This window comes from Entelurus aequoreus, linkage group LG12 (genome assembly GCF_033978785.1).
Source record: "Entelurus aequoreus isolate RoL-2023_Sb linkage group LG12, RoL_Eaeq_v1.1, whole genome shotgun sequence".
In the NCBI taxonomy this organism is placed as follows: domain Eukaryota; kingdom Metazoa; phylum Chordata; class Actinopteri; order Syngnathiformes; family Syngnathidae; genus Entelurus; species Entelurus aequoreus.
Genome location: NC_084742.1, coordinates 33,642,840 through 33,664,159, shown reverse-complemented (window position 1 = coordinate 33,664,159; position 21,320 = coordinate 33,642,840). Strand labels below are relative to the sequence as shown.

General features: G+C 43.4%; 1 protein-coding gene and 1 long non-coding RNA gene across 2 annotated transcripts; both read right to left on the bottom strand.

Annotated features, from left to right (window-relative positions):
* Positions 1 to 6,704: 6,704 nt before the first annotated feature.
* LOC133662810 (uncharacterized) lies at positions 6,705 to 10,469 on the bottom strand. The gene is made up of 2 exons (XM_062066978.1): positions 8,271 to 10,469; positions 6,705 to 7,718 (listed from the first exon to the last, which is right to left on the bottom strand). Exon 1 carries the CDS (start codon positions 10,422 to 10,424, stop codon positions 9,330 to 9,332), a length of 1,095 nt encoding a protein of 364 aa, XP_061922962.1. The 5' UTR covers positions 10,425 to 10,469; the 3' UTR covers positions 6,705 to 7,718; positions 8,271 to 9,329.
* A 4,263-nt stretch (positions 10,470 to 14,732) lies between these two features.
* LOC133662809 (uncharacterized) lies at positions 14,733 to 16,548 on the bottom strand. The gene is made up of 3 exons (XR_009828167.1): positions 16,327 to 16,548; positions 16,195 to 16,247; positions 14,733 to 14,927 (listed from the first exon to the last, which is right to left on the bottom strand). It is a non-coding gene; the product is annotated as an uncharacterized LOC133662809 (long non-coding RNA).
* Positions 16,549 to 21,320: the final 4,772 nt, after the last annotated feature.

The following is a 21,320-nucleotide window of genomic DNA, read 5'->3' as shown; positions in this document are numbered from 1 at the left end:
GTTTGTCCATTGTGTGTCTGCAGCACGAGCACTGATCCTGCAGCCGTGTGTAGAACTGTCAGTTTGCACGTCTTTCTGACACGTGCTAAAAGTTATATGTGCATCTTCTCCTCACAGAATTGTAAGCGTTTTGATGATCAGCATATATTTTGCATATTAATTAAGCCTTAGGGCAGCACGGCGCTACAGGGGTTAGTACGTGTGCCTCACAATACGATAGGTCCTAGGTTCGCTCCCCAGGCTCGGGGTCTTTCGGTGTGCAGTTTGCATGTTCTTCCCGTGACTGCATGGGTTCCCTCCGGGTACTCCGGCTTCCTCCCACTTCCAAAGACATGCATGGATAGGTTGATTGGCAACACTAAATTGGCCCGTGTGTGAATGTGAGTGTGAATGTTGTCTGTCGGTTTGTGTTGGCCCTGTGATGAGCTGGCGACTTGTCCAGGGTGTACACCGCCTTCTGGCCGAATGCAGATGGGTTAGGTTTCAGCACTCCCGCGACCCAGAGAGGGACAAGCGGTAGACAAATGGATGGATGGGAATGGGATTAAGCCTTATTATAATTCTGCTCACTTAACAGACACAATCCACTTTGCACACGATTAGTAGATCAGTTTAGTGTTTTAGTACACACAAACCTTCAGTAAATCAGGCCCTATGTCCACAATGAGGTCATACACTTCATTGGAATGTTATATTCTAGGGCTGAACGATTTCAGGAAAAAATCTGATCACGATTTTTCTGACAGAAATTGCGATTTCGATTTTGACTCACGATTTCTTTTCAAATCAAGCTTCAGTAACAGTAACAGATTTAAAACATGACAAAAAATGATATACCATGAAAACATTAAATGCTATGTAATGCAAGGATGAATACTAAAAGGTAAGAATTGCTTCAAACATGTATTTATTAAGAAACATGCATGTACATTCTCCAAAGTTCTTGACCAACAGCAGTTATTAAAACTAAAGAACTAAAACCAGTACAAAAACCTTAATTATGTTAAGATAAATAAAAAAGTTTAAGTTAAATAAAATACAAAACAATTCCAACACAAAAAGCAATGCTTAATATATAATAAGAAAAACAAAATTCAACAACTTCAATAAAGGAAAAAAAGGATCCTGACCTTATGTAAACAGTCTTATACTCAAGTAGGTAGGTCAGTCTTTTATGGCTCAAGAGAGCTAGCCTATCAACATCTATAGCAGCAATTCAAGTACTTTATTCAACCCTGGAAGAAACCTGAACAATATTTTAAAGTGAAATTGAAAAGTAATGGTAATAAAGAAAATACTATTACAAAAACAAAATGACCCAACCTCTGCCCTTCTGAAAAATATGTCAGACATTAAAATAGGTGGGTCATTCATTTACCGCTTAGCAGCACCCAAATATTGCACATCTATTCTGTTAACAATAGAACGGCTGCTCTTCTCATAAGGAGTTATACTGGCAAACGACGCTGTAATTGTGGTATGTTTGCTACAATGGGCTGAATCGCTCGGGGTTGACTTTTCACCGGACTTTTTGGTCATACATTCGTCGTGTAACTGCCGGTGGTGATTTTTCAAGTGCCGGAATAAATTAGTCGTGTTGCCTTGGGATGTGGCGACTTTGGCCCGACAAGTTTTACAAAGTACCTGTTTCTGATGCACATCTGAAGTTTCGAAACCGAAGTAGTCCCAAATGACAGACGTGCTGCTCTTCTTCTGTATTAAAACTAAATCCTCCTCCACTTCTGACCCGGCGGCAGCAGCCATTTCCTCCAGGACGTTTGTTTCTTCACCAAAGTTGTTAGTGGGCGTGTACGCGGTAGCCTCGTCAATGGCCGCCTCTGATTGGTTAGCGTGACGGCATGCCCTGCTCACAAGTAGTTTACCACTTCTGATTGGTGAGTTTGACAAGGCATGAGAGTAGCACGAGCAGGCTGCATATACACAACAGACATGTCAGCCAGGAGAGCTAAATAACGTTCGTCTAAAACCGAAGCCTTCACGATCTCAAGATTGAGACTTCTGAAATCGCAATTTCGATCTGAAAACGATAAATCGTTCAGCCCTATTATATTCCAACACTTTAGACATGACTTGTCACGGCGCACGCGCAATCTCTCATGCCTTCTGCTGCATGCTCGGCTGGCACCTACGCTGGAAGCGTGCCAGGACACGCCCCTGCTCGCTCTGGCCGCATTGCGGCCATGCGCCGGCAAAGCTGCAGGCAATCTGTAATATATGCACCTGGGACTAATGAAGACAGACAGCATAAAGGCCAGGGCACCCAAAGATCCAGTGCCGGAACGTAGTTCACTCCTCGTAGCAAGCGTCCCGTCTCTGGCTTCCCTTCCACGTACTTGCTCTCTCTCTGTGCCTTCCCTGTTTCCCGTGATTGAGCTGTGTGCCTTGACTTTCTTCTGGATTCTGGACTGCCTCCCTCGATCCTTGACCCCTGCTTGGACAAGGACCTCGCTGCTTCTCTTCAGCCCCCGACCGCCTGCTTTCCCACGGACTGCCTTCTCGCCTTGCCCCTTTGGTCTGACAAAAGATTCATCCAGCACACACATACAACAAACTCTGGTAACATTTACATTGTTAATTCTACACATTGTTTTGCACCAAACACTTGGAGTAGCATACACATCCCACACATTCATCATCAGCTCCAATAAAGCTATTGAATTGATTCCTGCCGTGGTGTCGTCTCCTTCCTCCGCCGTACGTAACATGACTGAGTGTACTTCTTCCCAAAGTGATTTTAGCTGTACAGCTCCAAAATATGCGTACAATGTGAATTTAACGAGTCACATTGTCTCCAACGTGGCTGAGGTATTAATTAAATCTTAGGTGAATTTTTTTTTTTTTTTTACCAAATTAAACACCCTCCATTGTTGTGAGCTTGTGGAAGTAAATTGGATTACACATATTTACCATTCCCCAGATGTAATATCCTACTTCTAATACAGCTTCCCAATTTTTGTTTTATAAAACTCTCATAAAACCTGGAGATAACTTTAGTACACCTACAGTTTGGTTTATATGCACAATCACTGAATTTGTCATTTGTGTACAAATGTGTCTTTCAGTGTTTGAAAACTCTGCAATTCCTTATTTTCAATGACAGTACCTTTCATTGTCCACTGTTTAAATGTGACATCTTCTCCCGGCTTCAATTAGGTGTCAAAGAGCACGTTTTGATCTTTTCTTAATTTAAATTGTTTAATAAATCTAAATCAAAGTTTTAAAGTGCCAGAAGTTATTGTGCTTATTTTCGCTATGACATCCAATGGATTTTCCTTTTTGCCTAAGAGCGATTGAACCAAAAAACATTGAGAATCTGTTTCCATTTCCTCTTACATCATCTTGCTATAGTTATCATTATTCCAACAACACAGGTACCAGAACTGAGCTGCATAAAAATACTTATTCGCACTTGAGAGAGCCATTCCTCCTTTGTGTTTGGATAATTTAAGGGCTGATAATCTCACCCTCAGTCTCTTGCAACCCCTGACAAACCTGGATATAAATTGATCCCAGGCTGTAAACTGAGTCTGTGGGACCTCTACTGGTAGGACTTGGAATAGGTTGAACAACTTGCAATATACATTTTTATTACATGAATCCTACTGCCAAATCTAATAAATAAGTAAACCATCATTAAATATTGTTTTTAACGTTTCGTATTACAGGTCTATAAATAGCCTAAAACAATCACCTTGGTTTTTGACCAAATACCTTACTGAGGTCATGTCCCATCTCAAATCAAATCTTTGATATCTTCTGAGGGATCATCATTAAATGTTAATTGTGGCTTGGTAATATTTAATTCAATAAAGCCCATATCTTTCCAAGCCGTATTGATTAATTTAGTAAGTCTATTTTTTATAGGGTTTTTGTTTGTATCCATATCCTGATTAAGTATAAAATGTAAATCTCCACCACATACAAAAACACCCTCTGTCTCCAACGCAATTATATCAAACAGTGATTTAAAAAACGTGTGTCAGTGTGTGGAAGTGCATACACATGTATAAGTGTCATCATATTTGCTTTTATTTCCCCCTTTATTATTAAGTTTCTGCCAAAAAGCTCAACCTGCCATCAAGCTCTGCACCCAACCAGAAATCATCACATTTAAGTTTCATATTTAAGGATACAGTTTCATCCCTCTTTCACATTACCTTTAGTTGACACCTTTTTTTAAAATGGTATTTCACCTATGAATGCAATGTAACATGTCAACACGACTCATATTTTGAAGTGGAATTGATGCGCGTTTATGGAGGTTTGTGTCTTTCTTACGGAAAGCTTTAAATATGCACTCAAAAGTGCATATTTTAACCTTTGAAATAATTTCTATAGTATGAAAATATCCAGCGGGCCGCATTGAAATGTTTATGTTGTATTATGTCCAGGTAGCAGATAACTGCCTTTTTATGCTGTTTTGCGAGACCAGGTCACATGACTTCAAACTGATACCTCATTGGCTGGTTCTGAGACAGGATCGATTGCTTCAGTCTTAATTTACCGGAAGTGAGTCTTGATTTTCAAAGCAGCAAATTTTTCTACACAGGCATTTTGCTAACTATTTTTTTTTCTCAATGAAATTGTCAGCATAATTTGATGTACAAAAGTTCAGTTCACAAAACGCAAAAACAAAAAATTAAGTTACATAAATTCAGGGTAAAAAAAAATAATCTGTCATAATAAAGACACAAATTAACATTCATGGTTGTTTACAATGTTACTTGTCAACTGTTATTATTGCTGACTAAGCTGTTTGCCGTTTTGAGCTTTTACAACATCGGTTCTGCTTCTTGTAAAATATGCCCGTTAATAGATCACCGTGTGGGCAAAGATTGTTTTCCTTTCCACTTTCTCATGCACTTCAAATCATTACTCAAGTCAAAACAATATGTTGTATAATGTTGTTCACACTTCGGGAATAAGAAGAAAATATTATATAATAAAATAGAATCAATTTAAGCTTTTTTGTTGTGCGTGTGATTACGTGCTTATCAGTTTTTCTCTTTTTGTCCTGAACTGAAAATTTGTGCCCAAATCAAGCAGTGTCTTTATCGTGAAACACGACATTGCTAAACACATTGTGGAGGTTTCTCTCCTCCAGGTTCCTCGGACCACCAATCACTGACATGACAGCTCAGGTTCGGGGTTACAACACTGTTTTATTTTGTCTTCCAAGTGTCTCTGTGCTTTTCAGCAATTGTCTTTCCGTCTCTGTCTCTCTCTCGCTCCAGCGCCACCACCTCTCTCCTCCCCGGCTGCTGCCCTTTTAACAGAGCAACAGGTGATTAGATAAGCAGGCCCAGGTGGGCCATCTACGCACCTGTCGCTGATCTCGAAGCCGGCCCTGGCACACCCCGCTTCGCTGCAGGTCCCCAGGCCACCCACATATTTCCAAGTAGTAATATTTTCATCAAACAGCTGCTGAAAAATTATTTGATCATTTTCTCACCTTCTGGTACCTGCTGATGTGTATATGGGATCTGCGTATGTTCTGATGTGTGCGCGTCCACCACTGTAGTTGATAAACTTCTTTTTTCCCCCCCTATCTTCTTGTTATGGGACATTCATCTTCTGCTGTTGCCATTCCTAATATAAAGTAGCATAAAGTTCTAACTCATATCTTTCAGTACTCGCTATAAAAGCGCTAAAAACTCCTGGTATAGTTGGTTTACATAATTCACCCACGGAACTTTAGTTATTAGAGAGTTTCGGTCGAACGTTTTTTTACGGGATACATTTCCGACGTTGTTGCACTAGTGAGCCACGGATGAGGAGATGCTGCTCCGTTACTGATTTAAGTAAAGTATGAATGTCATTAAAACAGTTAGCTACATCTTTTGACACTTCTTCCACTCTCGTCCTTGTGTGGAACCATGTAAACAAGACCGCCCACAAAACGGTGCGTCCTGAAGATGGTCTGTAAAACATAATCTATGCAACATATTGACCAAAGACCCACCATTAAATGTTAGGTAGGCCAAAAGGAAGTGTTTTAAATTTAGAAAAAACATCGTAATATGACCCCTTAAATGCGCATTATAATCCGGTGTGCCTTTTGTATGAAAATAGACCTGAATAGACCCGCTCATCGGCAGTGCGCTGTATAATCTGGTGCACCCTATGGTGCAAAAAATACGGTATTACATATAGCCTATTATTTGAACATAGAGATGTCCGATAATATCGGACTGCCGATATTATCGGCCGATAAATGCTTTAAAATGTAATATCGGAAATTATTGGTATCTGTTTCAAAAACTAAAATGTATGACTTTTTAAAACGCCGCTGTGTACACGGACGTAGGGAGAAGTACAGAGCGCCAATAAACCTTAAAGGCACTGCCTTTGCGTGCCGGCCCAGTCACATGATATCTACGGCTTTTCACACACACACAAGTGAATGCAAGGCATACATGGTCAACAGCCGTATAAACAACTTTAACACTGTTACAAATATGCGCCACACTGTGAACCCACACCAAACAAGAATGACAAACACATTTCGGGAGAACATCCGCACCGTAACACAACATAAACACAACAGAACAACTACCCAGAACCCCTTGCAGCACTAACTCTTTGAATGACTCAACCCCCCCCCCAAACCCGCCAACCTCAACCTCCTCATGCTCTCTCAGGGAGAGCAAGTCCCAAATTCCAAGCTGCTGTTTTGAGGCATGTTAAAAAAAATAATGCACTTTGTGACTTCAATAATAAATATGGCAGTGCCATGTTGGCATTTTTTTCCATAACTTGAGTTGATTTATTTCGGAAAACCTTGTTACATTGTTTAATGCATCCAGCGAGGCATCACAACAAAATTAGGCATAATAATGTGTTAATTCCACGACTGTAAATATCGGTATCGGTTGATATCGGAATCAGTAATTAAGAGTTGGACAATATCGGAATATCGGCAAAAAAGCCATTATCGGACATCTCTATTTGCACACTATTGACAAGTGACGCACCGAAAATTTGGCCTTCGAAAACAGGCTTTGCGATGAAATATCCACTTCCACTGGCGACTGCGTCTTTCCCGGCGCACACGAATGACGTAGCTCGCCCAAAGCTGGTGAAAAAGTCACATACGGGTCGCATTCAGGTCGCATTGTGTTTAGACTGAAGTCACATTTGAAAAGATAAGCTTCAAATTGGATTTGGACCACTTCCTTATGTGGCCTGAATCTGATGTGAAAAATTTGATTTGAAGCACTTTGGAGCATTAAAACTGGCAAAAAAAATCTGATCTGTGTCACTTTGGTGTGCAGTGTAAACTAGGCTGACCATATTCTGAAATCCCAAAAAGAGGACATATATGCGTGCCAAGGCGGGGACTAGGTGAAAATTTGCCAATGATACTCGAACTTGCTTTATAAATAATATATTTATTTAAATAAAGCATTTTTCTCCTCTGTTGACAGCAGTGTTGGTGCTAGGAATTTTCAAAATGGGGTCCCAGGGTTGGGGTTGTGGATATGGCAGTTTGTAGTGACAGTTCAGTTTATGGGTAGGGTGTGTATGAGGTAGTGCAAAAGGCTGCAGAGTAATGAGGTGCGAGGCAAGGGGTTCGGCTATAAGCCGCCTACCGGCCCGACCAGAGCAGGTGGAGTTCAGGGGTTGAGAGGTGGAGATCCTTGGGCTCAGGCTCAAGGCCTATCTACAGCTCGCCATCCAAGACTTAGGGACCTGGCCTACGTAAACACAGGACCCGGAGTTCAATCAATGTGCGCACATAAACATCAACATTAAGTCATCTATTGTTCGACCTTCAACAAATAAGTTACACTTATTATTATTGTTGAGTATTAAACTCTGCGACTGTTTTTTTCGGATATTGACCACGTTGGGGTTCCGGTCAGAGAACACACAGTCATCATTTGGACTCCTCCAACTTTAATGGTGCATATTGGTGTAGGTTCATTTAGTTAGTTAGTTAATATCTGTAAACCACAAGCAAACACCCATCAACATTTATGTCATTTAACTAAACAACAATATATATATATGCCTATATATATGCTCAAAGTAAAATACTAGAGACATAATATATTGCATTTCCACAATGGCATATGAGCTAGCCACATTAGCAGCAGCAATGCTATCCTTAACAGGGAGATGTTAGCTCGTAGCATTCTGACAACACAGCATCAATAATATTATTAAAACACCCCTAAATGTTACACAAACACAGTGATGTCTATTAATAAACTAAATTAGTCTTATATAATAATCAACATACTCACATCGTCAAAGACTAGAGCACCGATTAAACGTAGCAGAGAAAACAAGTCAGCACACATTAACACACGTCAAAAGGGAAGCGGAAGTGACCCCTACAGGAAGGAAGCGGAAGTGACACGGTCATGAAATGCTTCAAAATAAAGTATCTGAAACGTAGATAACATGGGGAATTCTTAACAGCCGCCCCCACATTTGTACAACAAATGTGTAACTACAGGAATTCTTCAAGTGTCCTTACTGTCATCCTCTAAACTTGGAAGTGGGATCAAGCGAGCTACCGGTCTGGTGTAGACTTTACTCTTGACCATTACCTCAGCAGCCCTGACCTGTCCATCTTGACTCGGAATGGTCTTAACCACTCTGCCGATGGGCCACTGTGCTCTTGGAAGTGAAGGGTCCACCATCAGAACTACAGTGTTGATGGTTAAATTTTCGGAAGACCTCAGCCATTTTGACCTGGTCTGCAAAGTGGGTAGATAGCTGCATATGAAGTGGATCCAAAACTGATCCACAAGTGTTTGACAATGGTGCCATCTCCGCCGCCCCATGACAGCTGGGACGTAAACTACTTGAGGCAGTGCAGAATCCCGCCGCCCCATGAGAAGGATGTTTGGGGTGATTGGGTCCAGATCAGAAACATCAGATGATACGTACCCTAGTGGTTTTGAGTTCAGTATCCCCTCCACTTCTACAAGAGTTGTGTGCAAGACATCTTCTGTGACTGACTGCCCTCCTACTGCGACTTGGAGACTGGCCTTGATGGATCTAATTTCCCGTTCCCATGCCCCACCAAAATGAGGGGCATTTGGAGGGTTAAATTTGAAGTCAATCTGATATTCTGTCAGTTGCTCTCATAGCTGAGGTTCCATCTCTGCAAACACTGTCCTGAGTTCTTTTTCGGCTCCTCTGAAGTTGGTCCCACAATCTGACAGTACCTCTCTTGGTCTTCCCCTTCTGGCAATGAACCGACGTAGAGCGAGAAGGAATGCATCGGCATCAATTGAGTTGAGAAGCTCGATGTGAACTGCTCGAGTTGTAAGACACTTAAAAATGACACCCCATCATTTCTCTGATCTTCTGCCCACTTTGACCAGATAAGGTCCAAAACAATCCACACCTGTTGAATGGAAGGGTGGACAGAGAAGTCTGAGGCGTTGTGGTGGCAGATCTGCCATCCTTGGGACTGTCGGTTGAGCTTGCCAGCTTTGACAAGATGGGCAATTGTGCTGATGGTGCCTGACTGCTTGTCGTCCTCGCAGAATCCAGTAATGTCTTCGAAGTTCTGCATACACTCGCTCTGTACCTGGGTGCAGAAGACGTCCGTCCATGTCCTTGATGAGGAGTTTAGTTATCTGATGTTTTGGGTCCAGCACAATAGGATGGATCTCTTCTAAGTCCGAGTTCTGGAGTCGTCGCAGCCTACCCCCAACTCGAATTAACCCTGTAGTTGAGTCCCACTCAGGAGAGAGGCACGCCAGACGACTCTTAGCTGACACTGCGTTCTGTGTTTTAAGAGACATTTTGTCTGCGGGAAAGGTTTGAACTTGACATCTTCTCAGCAACAGAAACTCAGCTTCTTGGGAGCTGATTGGCTGACTGTGTGTCGAACCTCCTGGTCCTTCCTGTCCCGCCTGCTGAGTGACTTTTACTAATTCTTTCCAGGTATTGAATAGAGAAGCATCCGGAATATTATTGTCGCTTTGCACTACTGCAAGACCACAGAAGGTGATGCTCTTTAGTTCGGATGAAGTCGGGGATGAATCTTTCTCCGGTCTTTTTGGCCAGTATTCCGCACTTTGCCTGAGAAATGGGGGTCCTTGCCTCCAGCGCCCGTCCTCCGCAAGTTCCAGAAGTGGTTTCCCCCTGGTGATGTCATCAGCAGGATTGTTGTGGGTGTCCACATATCGCCAGGATTGTCGATCCGTCAGCTCCTGTATCTCTGAGACACGCGTTCCAACAAAGACCTTGAAGCGGCAGGAGTCCGACTGGAGCCACTCCAGAACCGTGGTGGAATCCGACCACAGTGTTGTCTTTTGAAGAGGGAGGGTCATCTCTGTCTTTAAAACCTTGGCAAGCTGAGCTCCAGCTAATGCTGCACAGAGCTCCAGGCGAGGCATGGATTGTTGTCTTTTTGGAGCTACCCTTGATCTTGCCATAACGAACGAGGTGAGAATGACATCTTTAGTCTGTAGTCTGACATAAGCAACTGCTCCATATGCTCGTTCAGAGGCATCACAAAAGATGTGCAGATCATACTCGGAACCAGTGGTTGGGATTGGTGTGTAGCAGCGTGGTATAGATAATTTATCTAGATGTTGGAGCTCACTCTCCCACCGCTTCCAGGCCTCCTGCAGGGCTCGCGGTAAGTCGGTGTCATCCCAGCTTCTCTGCTTGGACCATAGCTGCTGAATGACAACCTTGGCGCGGGTCGTATACGGTACTATAAACCCCAGGGGGTCATACTGGCTGGCTAGCACCTGATATGCAGTCCTCATGGTCAATATGGTATGTTCGATGTTTCTACATTGATAGCCAAGGGTGTCAGTAGCACAGTTCCATCTCAGGCCTAAAGCAGGCTCTTGTGGCTCAATTCGGTTCTGGCTTAGCCACTGCTCTGTGGTAGTTGATCTTCCTTCAGGTGGGACTTGGGCTAACACCTCTGGTTGGTTACTTGCCCATTGTCGGAGGTCAAATCCTCCTTCTGCCATCAGTTTGCGCAACTGAGTCACCTGCTGTGCAGCCTCAGATATGTCGGTGAAACTCTTTAAGCAATTATCCACATAGAAACTTTGCTCCACTGATTTAAGAAGGCCTGGATGGTTGTGTTGGTGATTCCGAGCATGTTGCTGCAGAGCAAATATTGCACAGCACGGGCTGCATGTCGTTCCGAATGGAAGCACTTGCCATTCATAAACGTCTGGTGGGTCTTTGCTGCGCAAATCTCTCCAGATAAAACGAAGGAGTGGTCTATCTTCAGGGAGAAGACGGATCTGATGAAACATTGCTCGGATATCTCCACTCACAGCTACCTGGTGCTGTCTGAACCGAAGAAGAACACCTAGCAAGGATGGTCCCAGGGTAGGCCAGGGAGGAATTGGTCGTTCACAGACACTCCCTGATGTCGAAACGAGCAGTTGAAGACAAGTCTTGCCTTCTCATTGTGGAACACGAGATGATAGGGAAGATACCACGCTTCATTGGACTGTTCTGTCTCTTCATGCGAGAGCTTCTTGACATACCCTGCTTGAATGAGCTTAGCGATCTCAGCAGAAAAGGAAGTGACTTTCTCTGGATTCTTCTTGAGCCTTTTCTCTGTGCTTCTCAAGTGAGCCATAACGGTGGATATGGAACTGTTGAGTTTAGGCATGTCTTTCTTTCTTAGGAGGGGTGTTGCATAGCGCTGGACACCCTCTATGTCGACTCGCTGAGTTCTTGTCTCCAATAAGGTGATTGCTTCCTGATCTTCACGAGAGCGAACAACCATCTTTTCGTTCCTGAATGGCAAAACATCAAGTTGCCATAACTTTTCCACATTACGAAACAAGATGTCATTGGGAGTGGCAAGTGAGGTAAAGAGACACAATTGTGTTGAGCTCTGTCCTTGTGTTCTTTCCTCCGCCACTTGTAAAGTCCATCCAAGTGCTGTGTGGATGGCTATGGGTCCTCCATTATTTCCCTGACGGACTGGCTTCGTGGCAGTGATCAGGTGCACATTGTCTGACCCAATTAACACTAGGGGGCGTGCATTGGAGAATGGTTGCAACGAAATCCCACATAGATGTGTGTACTTCCTCTGAAGTCTCTGAACTGGGTAGGTCGGCTCCATCAGATCCAGACCTTGTGCAGTAAACGCACCTTGCACTTGGTAACGTTTCCCTGGGTTCTTTATAGGGGAAATCTCAAAGTCAACTGTTAAACCCTTGAGGTGGGTAAGGTCTGTGCGCACGGTGCGCAGGGCAAGGAGTTCATGTTGGCCATGCAAGTGTAGATGTTGTGCTGCGTCAGGTAAAATCATAGTTCGTTGAGCCACATCATCTAAGACAGCAAATGTCTCCATTGATTTTGAATTATGATGCAGCAGTACAGGAACAACTTTCAGGAGCACTCTACTTGAGGTGATGCTGGGAGTCAAATAGACACGACTCTCTGTGGGAGTCATCTGGGTGTCTTCAGTATACCGTTGAGCTACATTGTGGAGAACTTGGAGGTGGATACCATTGCAGTCGCTGCAGGGCTTCTTGAGAGTACATGCGTCGGGTGCATGAGCATGTGCACATCTCCAGCATCGTCCTTTTTCTACTATCCATTTGTCCAGGTGCGCCGCAGAATGTTCTCTGATCTGTTGACAGCGACCAATATAGTGTTCCTTGCTATTGCAGAAGAGACAATGCATTTTGTTAGCTTTGTTGGTGTCAGCAAGAGCGTGCTTAGGGGAGGCACCCTGTCGTGTTGGCGCTGCTCCAAGATATACAGCTGTAGCTTGACCTTTGACCCTGAAGGAACTTTTTTCTGTTGCGCTCCCCGAGGGCTTCTCCTGTTGATAGCGTTGCACCAATCTGCTGGAAAGGCGCTGCTGTTGTGCTTTACCTTGAAGCCATCCATTTAGGTCCTGCAGGTTGTAGGGGTTCAGACTTGTGCCATTTAGTTTGCCTTGTAACTGTAAATGCTCGATGAACCCATCTCTGTGGTACTTTGGCAGCTTGCTAAGTAGGCGATCGACATGTGAGCAGCAGTTCAGTTCCATGCCTTGTGGTCCCTCTAAGGAGAGCAGCATGCTTACTAGGAGATGGACTCGCAGAGCAAAGCTCTGAAAGGTGCGGGCATCAGTCGGCTTGACATCTGCGGAGGTCAGAATGGCAGCTATTTCGCTTTGAGCAAGCTGATGTGGCTGACCATACTGGAACTGCAAAGCTTGCATGGTGGCTGTATATGGGTATGGATGGTGGCGGCACGACCGACCTATCATTTGTGCTTTGGGAAGCTTGAGATGTTCAAGTAGCATATGATATTTATCATTCTCACTTAATTCTGGATGGGGTTCGAGTAGGTTACAAAGAGCAAGCTTGAGGTTAGCAAACTCTCTTTCACTATCTGCAGTAAAATCTGGAATTTTAGGTTGTGGCACCCCGTAAGTTGAGCGTTGTGACACACCATATGTTGAGCGTTGTGACAAGTTAGTGGGTAATGGGGGAACATTGTGACTTGACAGCATCTGTGGCTGATAGACTGTGGGCATGCTACCCTCTAGTGGTGAAGTGTATAATGGGTACTGAGGTGTTGTTACTGCTGTGAGTCCGGGGAGGTGATGAGTTACGTTTGCACCTGAGTGAGCGTCAGGTATTGCAGGTGGAAAGGGATGACTGAGCACATTCAGGGGATTGTAAGAAGCAACTGCAGGTGTACAGGTTGCTGTAGTGCGTTGATGATCGGCTGGTTGGATGCCTTCTCCAGATTTGCCACAGTGCTGAGGGGTGCCCTTTGGTCGTAGTAATAATGTGTCCTGGCTGGGGAGTTGTTCCTGATGTACAGCAGGCAACACCATTCTATATGAAGCAACAGAGGAGGGGGAGCTTGGGCATTGTGGTGAGAATGCTTGTGTTAATGTAAGTGGGGAAGCAGCTCTCTCACGTGCAGCTGCGGGAATGATGTCCACTTTATTAGTTTCATTCCCTGACACTGAATGTGTGCTTGCTGTTATGCATCCCCCAAGTGGAGGCTTTACAAAGTGCAGCTGCTTTGTTACTGGTTCAGGTGAGGGAGTATGTGAAATGGAAATTGCAGCACAACTGTCGCTCACTGAAGGAGGTTGTGCTGGTGAAGGCTCCGTGTCCATATGAAGGTCATTTCCGTCCATTTCTTCTTCCATGAGGAAGGACGATATGTGTTCCATCAGCTGTTGCCGTCGCCGTTGTCTGCTCTCATATTGGCGGAGTTTAGCAGTAAGTCGAGTAATTTCGTCCGTCTCCTCCTTTTCCTTTACTGATACTGATTCCATTAGTTTCCTGAGTGAAGAAACATTCAGCATGTCGACTGACGTGGCACGATGTGAGGTTACTCGGTCATCTATTTGAAGCAATGCATCTGCTTGGCTACTGTTCACCGCGGCTGCTGCTCCTCTCTGCTCCTCCATCTCGGCAGGGGGGAGGAAAGGGCAGGTCGGTGCACATTATAGGCAAGGATGTAGTCTTCAAGATGTTTTGGGGTGCGGCGTTCCCTCACCAATCGGTCTCGTACATCAGGATGGAATGGAGACGCAGATTCATCCTCTGATGACATTTCCATTGTAGCAATTATATCCGGCTCGAAGGACCTTTGTTGAGTATTAAACTCTGCGACTGTTTTTTTCGGATATTGACCACGTTGGGGTTCTGGTCAGAGAACACACAGTCATCATTTGGACTCCTCCAACTTTAATGGTGCATATTGGTGTTGGGGTTGTGGATATGGCAGTTTGTAGTGACAGTTCAGTTTATGGGTAGGGTGTGTATGAGGTAGTGCAAAAGGCTGCAGAGTAATGAGGTGCGAGGCAAGGGGTTCGGCTATAAGCCGCCTACCGGCCCGACCAGAACAGGTGGAGTTCAGGGGTTGAGAGGTGGAGATCCTTGGGCTCAGGCTCAAGGCCTATCTACAGCTCGCCATCCAAGACTTAGGGACCTGGCCTACGTAAACACAGGACCCGGAGTTCAATCAATGTGCGCACATAAACATCAACATTAAGTCATCTATTGTTCGACCTTCAACAAATAAGTTACACTTATTATTATTGTTGAGTATTAAACTCTGCGACTGGTTTTTTCGGATATTGACCACGTTGGGGTTCCGGTCAGAGAACACACAGTCATCATTTGGACTCCTCCAACTTTAATGGTGCATATTGGTGTAGGTTCATTTAGTTAGTTAGTTAGTATCTGTAAACCACAAGCAAACACCCATCAACATTTATGTCATTTAACTAAACAACAATATATATATATGCCTATATATATGCTCAAAGTAAAATACTAGAGACATAATATATTGCATTTCCACAATGGCATATGAGCTAGCCACATTAGCAGCAGCAATGCTATCCTTAACAGGGAGATGTTAGCTCGTAGCATTCTGACAACACAGCATCAATAATATTATTAAAACACCCCTAAATGTTACACAAACACAGTGATGTCTATTAATAAACTAAATTAGTCTTATATAATAATCAACATACTCACATCGTCAAAGACTAGAGCACCGATTAAACGTAGCAGAGAAAACAAGTCAGCACACATTAACACACGTCAAAAGGGAAGCGGAAGTGACCCCTACAGGAAGGAAGCGGAAGTGACACTGTCATGAAATGCTTCAAAATAAAGTCTCTGAAACGTAGATAACATGGGGAATTCTTAACAATTATCATTATTAGCAATAATACTGCTAACATTAACAATATTAAACCATCCCATGTATGTACAACATAAACACGACAGTACACAGTGTTGTCACTATGACGGGTGCAACATGAACAATATTAAACAATAGAAAATAACAGTGACGTCACTATGACGGGTGTAACATTAACAATATTAAACAATAGAAAATAACAGTGACGTCACTATGACGGGTGTAACATTAACAATATTAAACAATAGAAAATAACAGTGACGTCACTATGACGGGTGTAACATTAACAATAACAGTGACGTCACTACGACGGGTGTAACAGTGTTCATTCATTGTCTTTACCGTAGCATAAAAAGTGCACATGGCCTTAAAACGCCACAACACTCAGTCACCATATGTAAGTACCCAAAATAAAGACTCGAAATAAATATAAATTCAATGGGATCAGAAACATTGGAGGAAACGGGATTAAAAGCCGATGCTAACCGCCCATAGACAATACATGGGTACGGCTAGCAGCTACTATTAGCAAACAGATTCACTTACCAATTCGGCTTAATAACACTCTCTCGTCGCAACTCGGCCCTGATGGTCGGCTCCTATAAGTTTACAATTAGTTGTAAAATGTTGGACGGTTGTTTTTACGATATGCAGGCAAACGACAACTTTAAAACATACCGGCTTCAGATGTGCCCAGGCTTAGCCACCGCACCTGGCAGCCATCTTGGGACGGTGGATCATATAGAGCGCGATAGGCTGCAGCGGGTCACGTGAGCGCGTGTGTTAAACTCGTGAGATTAAACGTGGAAACGCTGCAGGTAATATGAGGGGATGCCATGAGAGGAAATATGGCTTATTTCCCACCCGTGTTACACGCACGCCTCCACACTTTGTTTTGTTTAACCCCTTCTTAACTCTGGGCGTACATTAAAAATACCCGGTACACGCAACCCTAACTCAAAATGCCGGACATTTGAGGCATTTAAAAAATCCGCCCGGACACCCCGGACATCCCCGCAAAAGAGGACATGTCCGGGGAAAAGAGGACGTATGGTCAGCCTAGTGTAAACGGGGCCTTTGTTAGCTGCAGTTGGAGACACCTATAGCACAGGACATACAAGCAGGGTCAATATGGCGAAACAGAAAGAAGCAAATGTCCAACTACTGTCCATTCACGTGGTGTTTGGCCATTGCCACTGAAACGTATCCATTCCACTCAGTGTCTGTGAAAAGATTGACTCCACAGCTGTCTTTGGCGTCGGGAGTGTAGCCACATCTGGACACAGTAAGCACATCATGTTGGAATGATTGTGCTAGACAAGCACAGCTGACGTAATTAACTTTATTGGCTTGCTCAAGTGGTAGTAAAATACAGTGACAGGATCCGAGTGCTCGACTTACCTTTTAAGTAAGATTTGAAGAACTTCTTCACAGTCATGTGTAGCTAATTGTTAAGCAAAAGAAAAAAAGATTAAAAAAAAGATGCCGTGTACAGTGGGGCCTTTCACGTCTTGATCTCAGTTCTCCACACATCTGGGGCAATGGTAAGAAAATACCCACCACTAGGGGATCACCCTCCCTGCAGACAATGTGGAAGGCATTCCAGTCATCTTTGCTCTTTAGTAGAGGTGGTTGATCAGCTCCTGCGTCAAGTCAAGGTTCCTCCAGGTGCAGGCCATCGTCAATGGTGTCCTTTGAAGGAAACATTTGTTAAATACAGCAGGGCATACTTGCCAACCTTGAGACCTCCGATATCGGGAGGTGGGGGGGGGGGGGGTTAAGAGGAGAGTATATTTACAGCTAGAATTCACCAACTCAAGTATTTCATATATTTATATATATATATATATATATATATATATATATATATATATATATATATATATATATATATATATATATATATATATATATATATATATATACAGTATATATATATATATGTATATATATACAGTATATATATATATATATATATATATATATATATATATATATATATATATATATATATATATATATATTTCATTATACATATAAATAAAATAAATACTTGAATTTCAGTGTTCCGGAGGCTATCCAGTAGATGGCAGCATTGTCCTGTTTAACTTCTCCGTTCATGAATGAGTATATCATTTCGGCCACCGTGTTCAATGGAGAAGTCTGTTCTACAAAATGTACAGGCAACATACATACCCCTTCCCCTTCGAACTGTCCTGGATGAACTGAAATTCTTGTTTCCATTCGTTTTGGAACTTGCAAGCGTATTTCTTCATCTTGCTCGTCGACGGCGTCGCCATGTCTGTAACTTCCTCGTTCTTCTGCTTCATCTCCTTGTTGTGTGCGCAGTTGTGCACTCTACTCTCTAAAAGCCGTAGATGTTATGACGTCATTGGGCAGGCAAGCTGTTTATATTGTGGGAAAGTGGACGTGAGAACAGGCTGTCCCCACTCAGGTCCGCATTGAGCTGGAGGGGGCGTGGCCTCCAGCTCCGGCTGAATACCGGGAGTTTGTCGGGAGAAAATTTCTGCCGGGAGGTTATCGGGAGAGGCGCTGAATACCGGGAGTCTTCCGCTAAAAACGAGAGGGTTGGCAAGTATGCAGCAGGGTTTCCCCTATACTTTTCACAAGTATTACAAATTGAGGAGCATCATGTGTTTCAAAAAACTTACACATCTATAGTCCTGTTCTAGAATAAATGATAAATGATAAATGGGTTATACTTGTATAGCGCTTTTCTACCTTCAAGGTACTCAAAGCGCTTTGACAGTATCTCCACATTCACCCTTTCACACACACATTCACACACTGATGGCGGGAGCTGCCATGCAAGGCGCTAACCAGCAGCCATCAGGAGCAAGGGTGAAGTGTCTTGCCCAAGGACACAACGGACGTGACTAGGATGGTAGAAGGTGGGGATGAACTTAGAACTTAGAATTAACTTATTTGGACTCAATTGTAAAATTGCAGATGTGACGTTCGCAAACAAATAGTCTTTTGAATGGCTCTTTTAAAGGCCTACTGAAACCCACTACTACCGACCACGCAGTCTGATAGTTTATATATCAATGATGAAATCTTAACATTGCAACACATGCCAATACGGCCGGGTTAACTTATAAAGTGACATTTAAAACTTCCCGGGAAATATCCGGCTGAAACGTCGCGGTAGGATGACGTATGCGCGTGACGAAGTCAGAGTAACGGAAGTTATGGTACCCGTAGAATCCTATACAAAAAGCTCTGTTTTAATTTCATAATTCCACAGTATTCTGGACATCTTTTGCAATTTGTTTAATGAACAATGAAGGCTGCAAAGAAGACAGTTATAGGTGGGATCGGTGTATTAGCAGCGGACTACAGCAACACAACCAGGAGGACTTTGTTGGAGCGCTAGCCGCGCTAGCCGCCGACCTCACCTTGACTTCCTACGTCTCCGGGCCGCCAAACGCATCGGGTGAAGTCCTTCGTCCTTCTGCCGATCGCTGGAACGCAGGTGAGCACGGGTGTTGATGAGTAGATGAGGGCTGGCTGGCGTAGGTGGAGAGCTAATGTTTTTAGCATAGCTCTGTGAGGTCCCGTTGCTAAGTTGCTAAGTTAGCTTCAATGGCGTCGTTAGCACAGCAGTGTTAACCTTCGCCAGCCTGGAAAGCATTAACCGTGTATTTACATGTCCACGGTTTAATAGTATTGTTGATTTTCTATCTATCCTTCCAGTCAGGGGTTTATTTTTTTGTTTCTATATGCAGTTAAAGCACGATGCTATCACGTTAGCTCGTAGCTAAAGCATTTCGCCGATGTATTGTCGTGGAGATAAAAGGCACTGAATGTCCATTTCGCGTTCTCGACTCTCATTTTCAAGAGGATATAGTATCCGAGGTGGTTTAAAATACAAATCCGTGATCCACAATAAAAAAAGGAGAGTGTGGAATCCAATGAGCCAGCTTGTACCTAAGTTACGGTCAGAGCGAAAAAAGATACGTCCATCACTGCCTCTCAAGTCGTTCACTGTAACGTTCCTCATCTACGAATCTTTCATCCTCGCTCAAATTAATGGGGTAATCATCACTTTCTCGGTCCGAATCTCTCTCGCTCCATTGTAAACAACGGGGAATTGTGAGGAATACTAGCTCCTGTGACGTCACGCTACTTCCGGTACAGGCAAGGCTTTTTTTTTATCAGCGAGCAAAAGTTGCGAACTTTATCGTCGATTTTCTCTACTAAATCCTTTCAGCAAAAATATGGCAATATCGCGAAATGATCAAGTATGACACATAGAATGGATCTGCTATTCCCGTTTAAATAAAAAAAAAATCATTTCAGTAGGCCTTTAAAGTTTACGACAAGAACCAATCCGCAGTTGCGAGCCATTCCTTTGGGAGACGCTTGCCCAAGTTCCAAGACTTGAGACTGGACTAGACAATGACTCAAAGAAAAAGTAGTGTTACGTCTGGGTCGCATGGTGATGCGCGGGTCGTTCTTCCAAGATGCAGCAAGAACTCCGGAGGCAAGGTGCAGGTAAGACAGTGATTTACTGCTCAGTGGCCTAGTGGTTAGAATGTCCGCCCTGAGATCGGTAGGTCGTGAGTTCAAACCCCAGCCGAGTCATACCAAAGACTATAAAAATTGGACCCATCACCTCCCTGCTTGGCACTCAGCATCAAGGGTTGGAATTGGGGGTTAAATCACCCAAAAAAAGGATTCCCGGGCACGGCCACCGCTGCTGCTCACTGCTCCCCTCACCCCTCAAGGGTTGAGGGGGATGGGTCAAATGCAGAGGATAATCTCACCACACCTAGACTGTGTCAAGCTATGTTTTGTTTGTTTGTTTTCTCCCCTAACTTGAAAAGGGTTTTGACTTTTTGACCACTGGGACTTCACTCTTTGTTTTAATCCAATGATGAGACAAATCTCTTTTTCTCCTTTTATTTTGGACTAGATTGTCTCTTTTTTTCATCAAATAGGTATAAGGTGAAAAACCTATGGAAATACAAATACAAAAGCAGTTAGGGACCAATATAAACAAATTACAATAAACCATTTTTTAAAAGTAAAAGTGTTTCCAAAAGTACATATACATGATCTTTAACAGCTTAGATTTGACATTTAAACATTTAACAACCACTTGGCAATTAAAATAAATTCAACATATTAAATCAAACATCAAAATAATATAAGTCATCTCACTGTCAGCCACCCTGGTCTCTGTAAACAGTTAGGCACTACTGCATTTGGCAAATTCTCCTCAAGCAGTGTTTGTTGGCCTGAAGTCTGAGCTGGAGCTGCAGACTTAAAAAGGAGTGGATTTGATTGCTTCAGGTGAGAGCCTTCCTGATTGCTGATGGTCTTCAGCTGTTGGGAAAAGTTGTCTGTAATTCCAGTTCTGTCCTCTGGGGGGAAATGGGAGCCAAACCCACATTTGGACATGAGGCCCTTCTGTTTGGGTGAAGGCTTTGGCCTTGTGTAGAGTTTGCCAAGACTGTGTGTGTGTGACAATCCTTGGTACTTTAACTTTAACTTTATTGTACGTAAATCAGTCAACGTACCAACAAACAAAACAAGCGTGCTAATAGCACGGGGAGCTCAGGTGAAACTTAACACAGGAATCAAAAGCATGGGTGACAAACGTAATGTTGCGAGAAGCAAACAAGACAGCCAGACAGAGTGCTGCG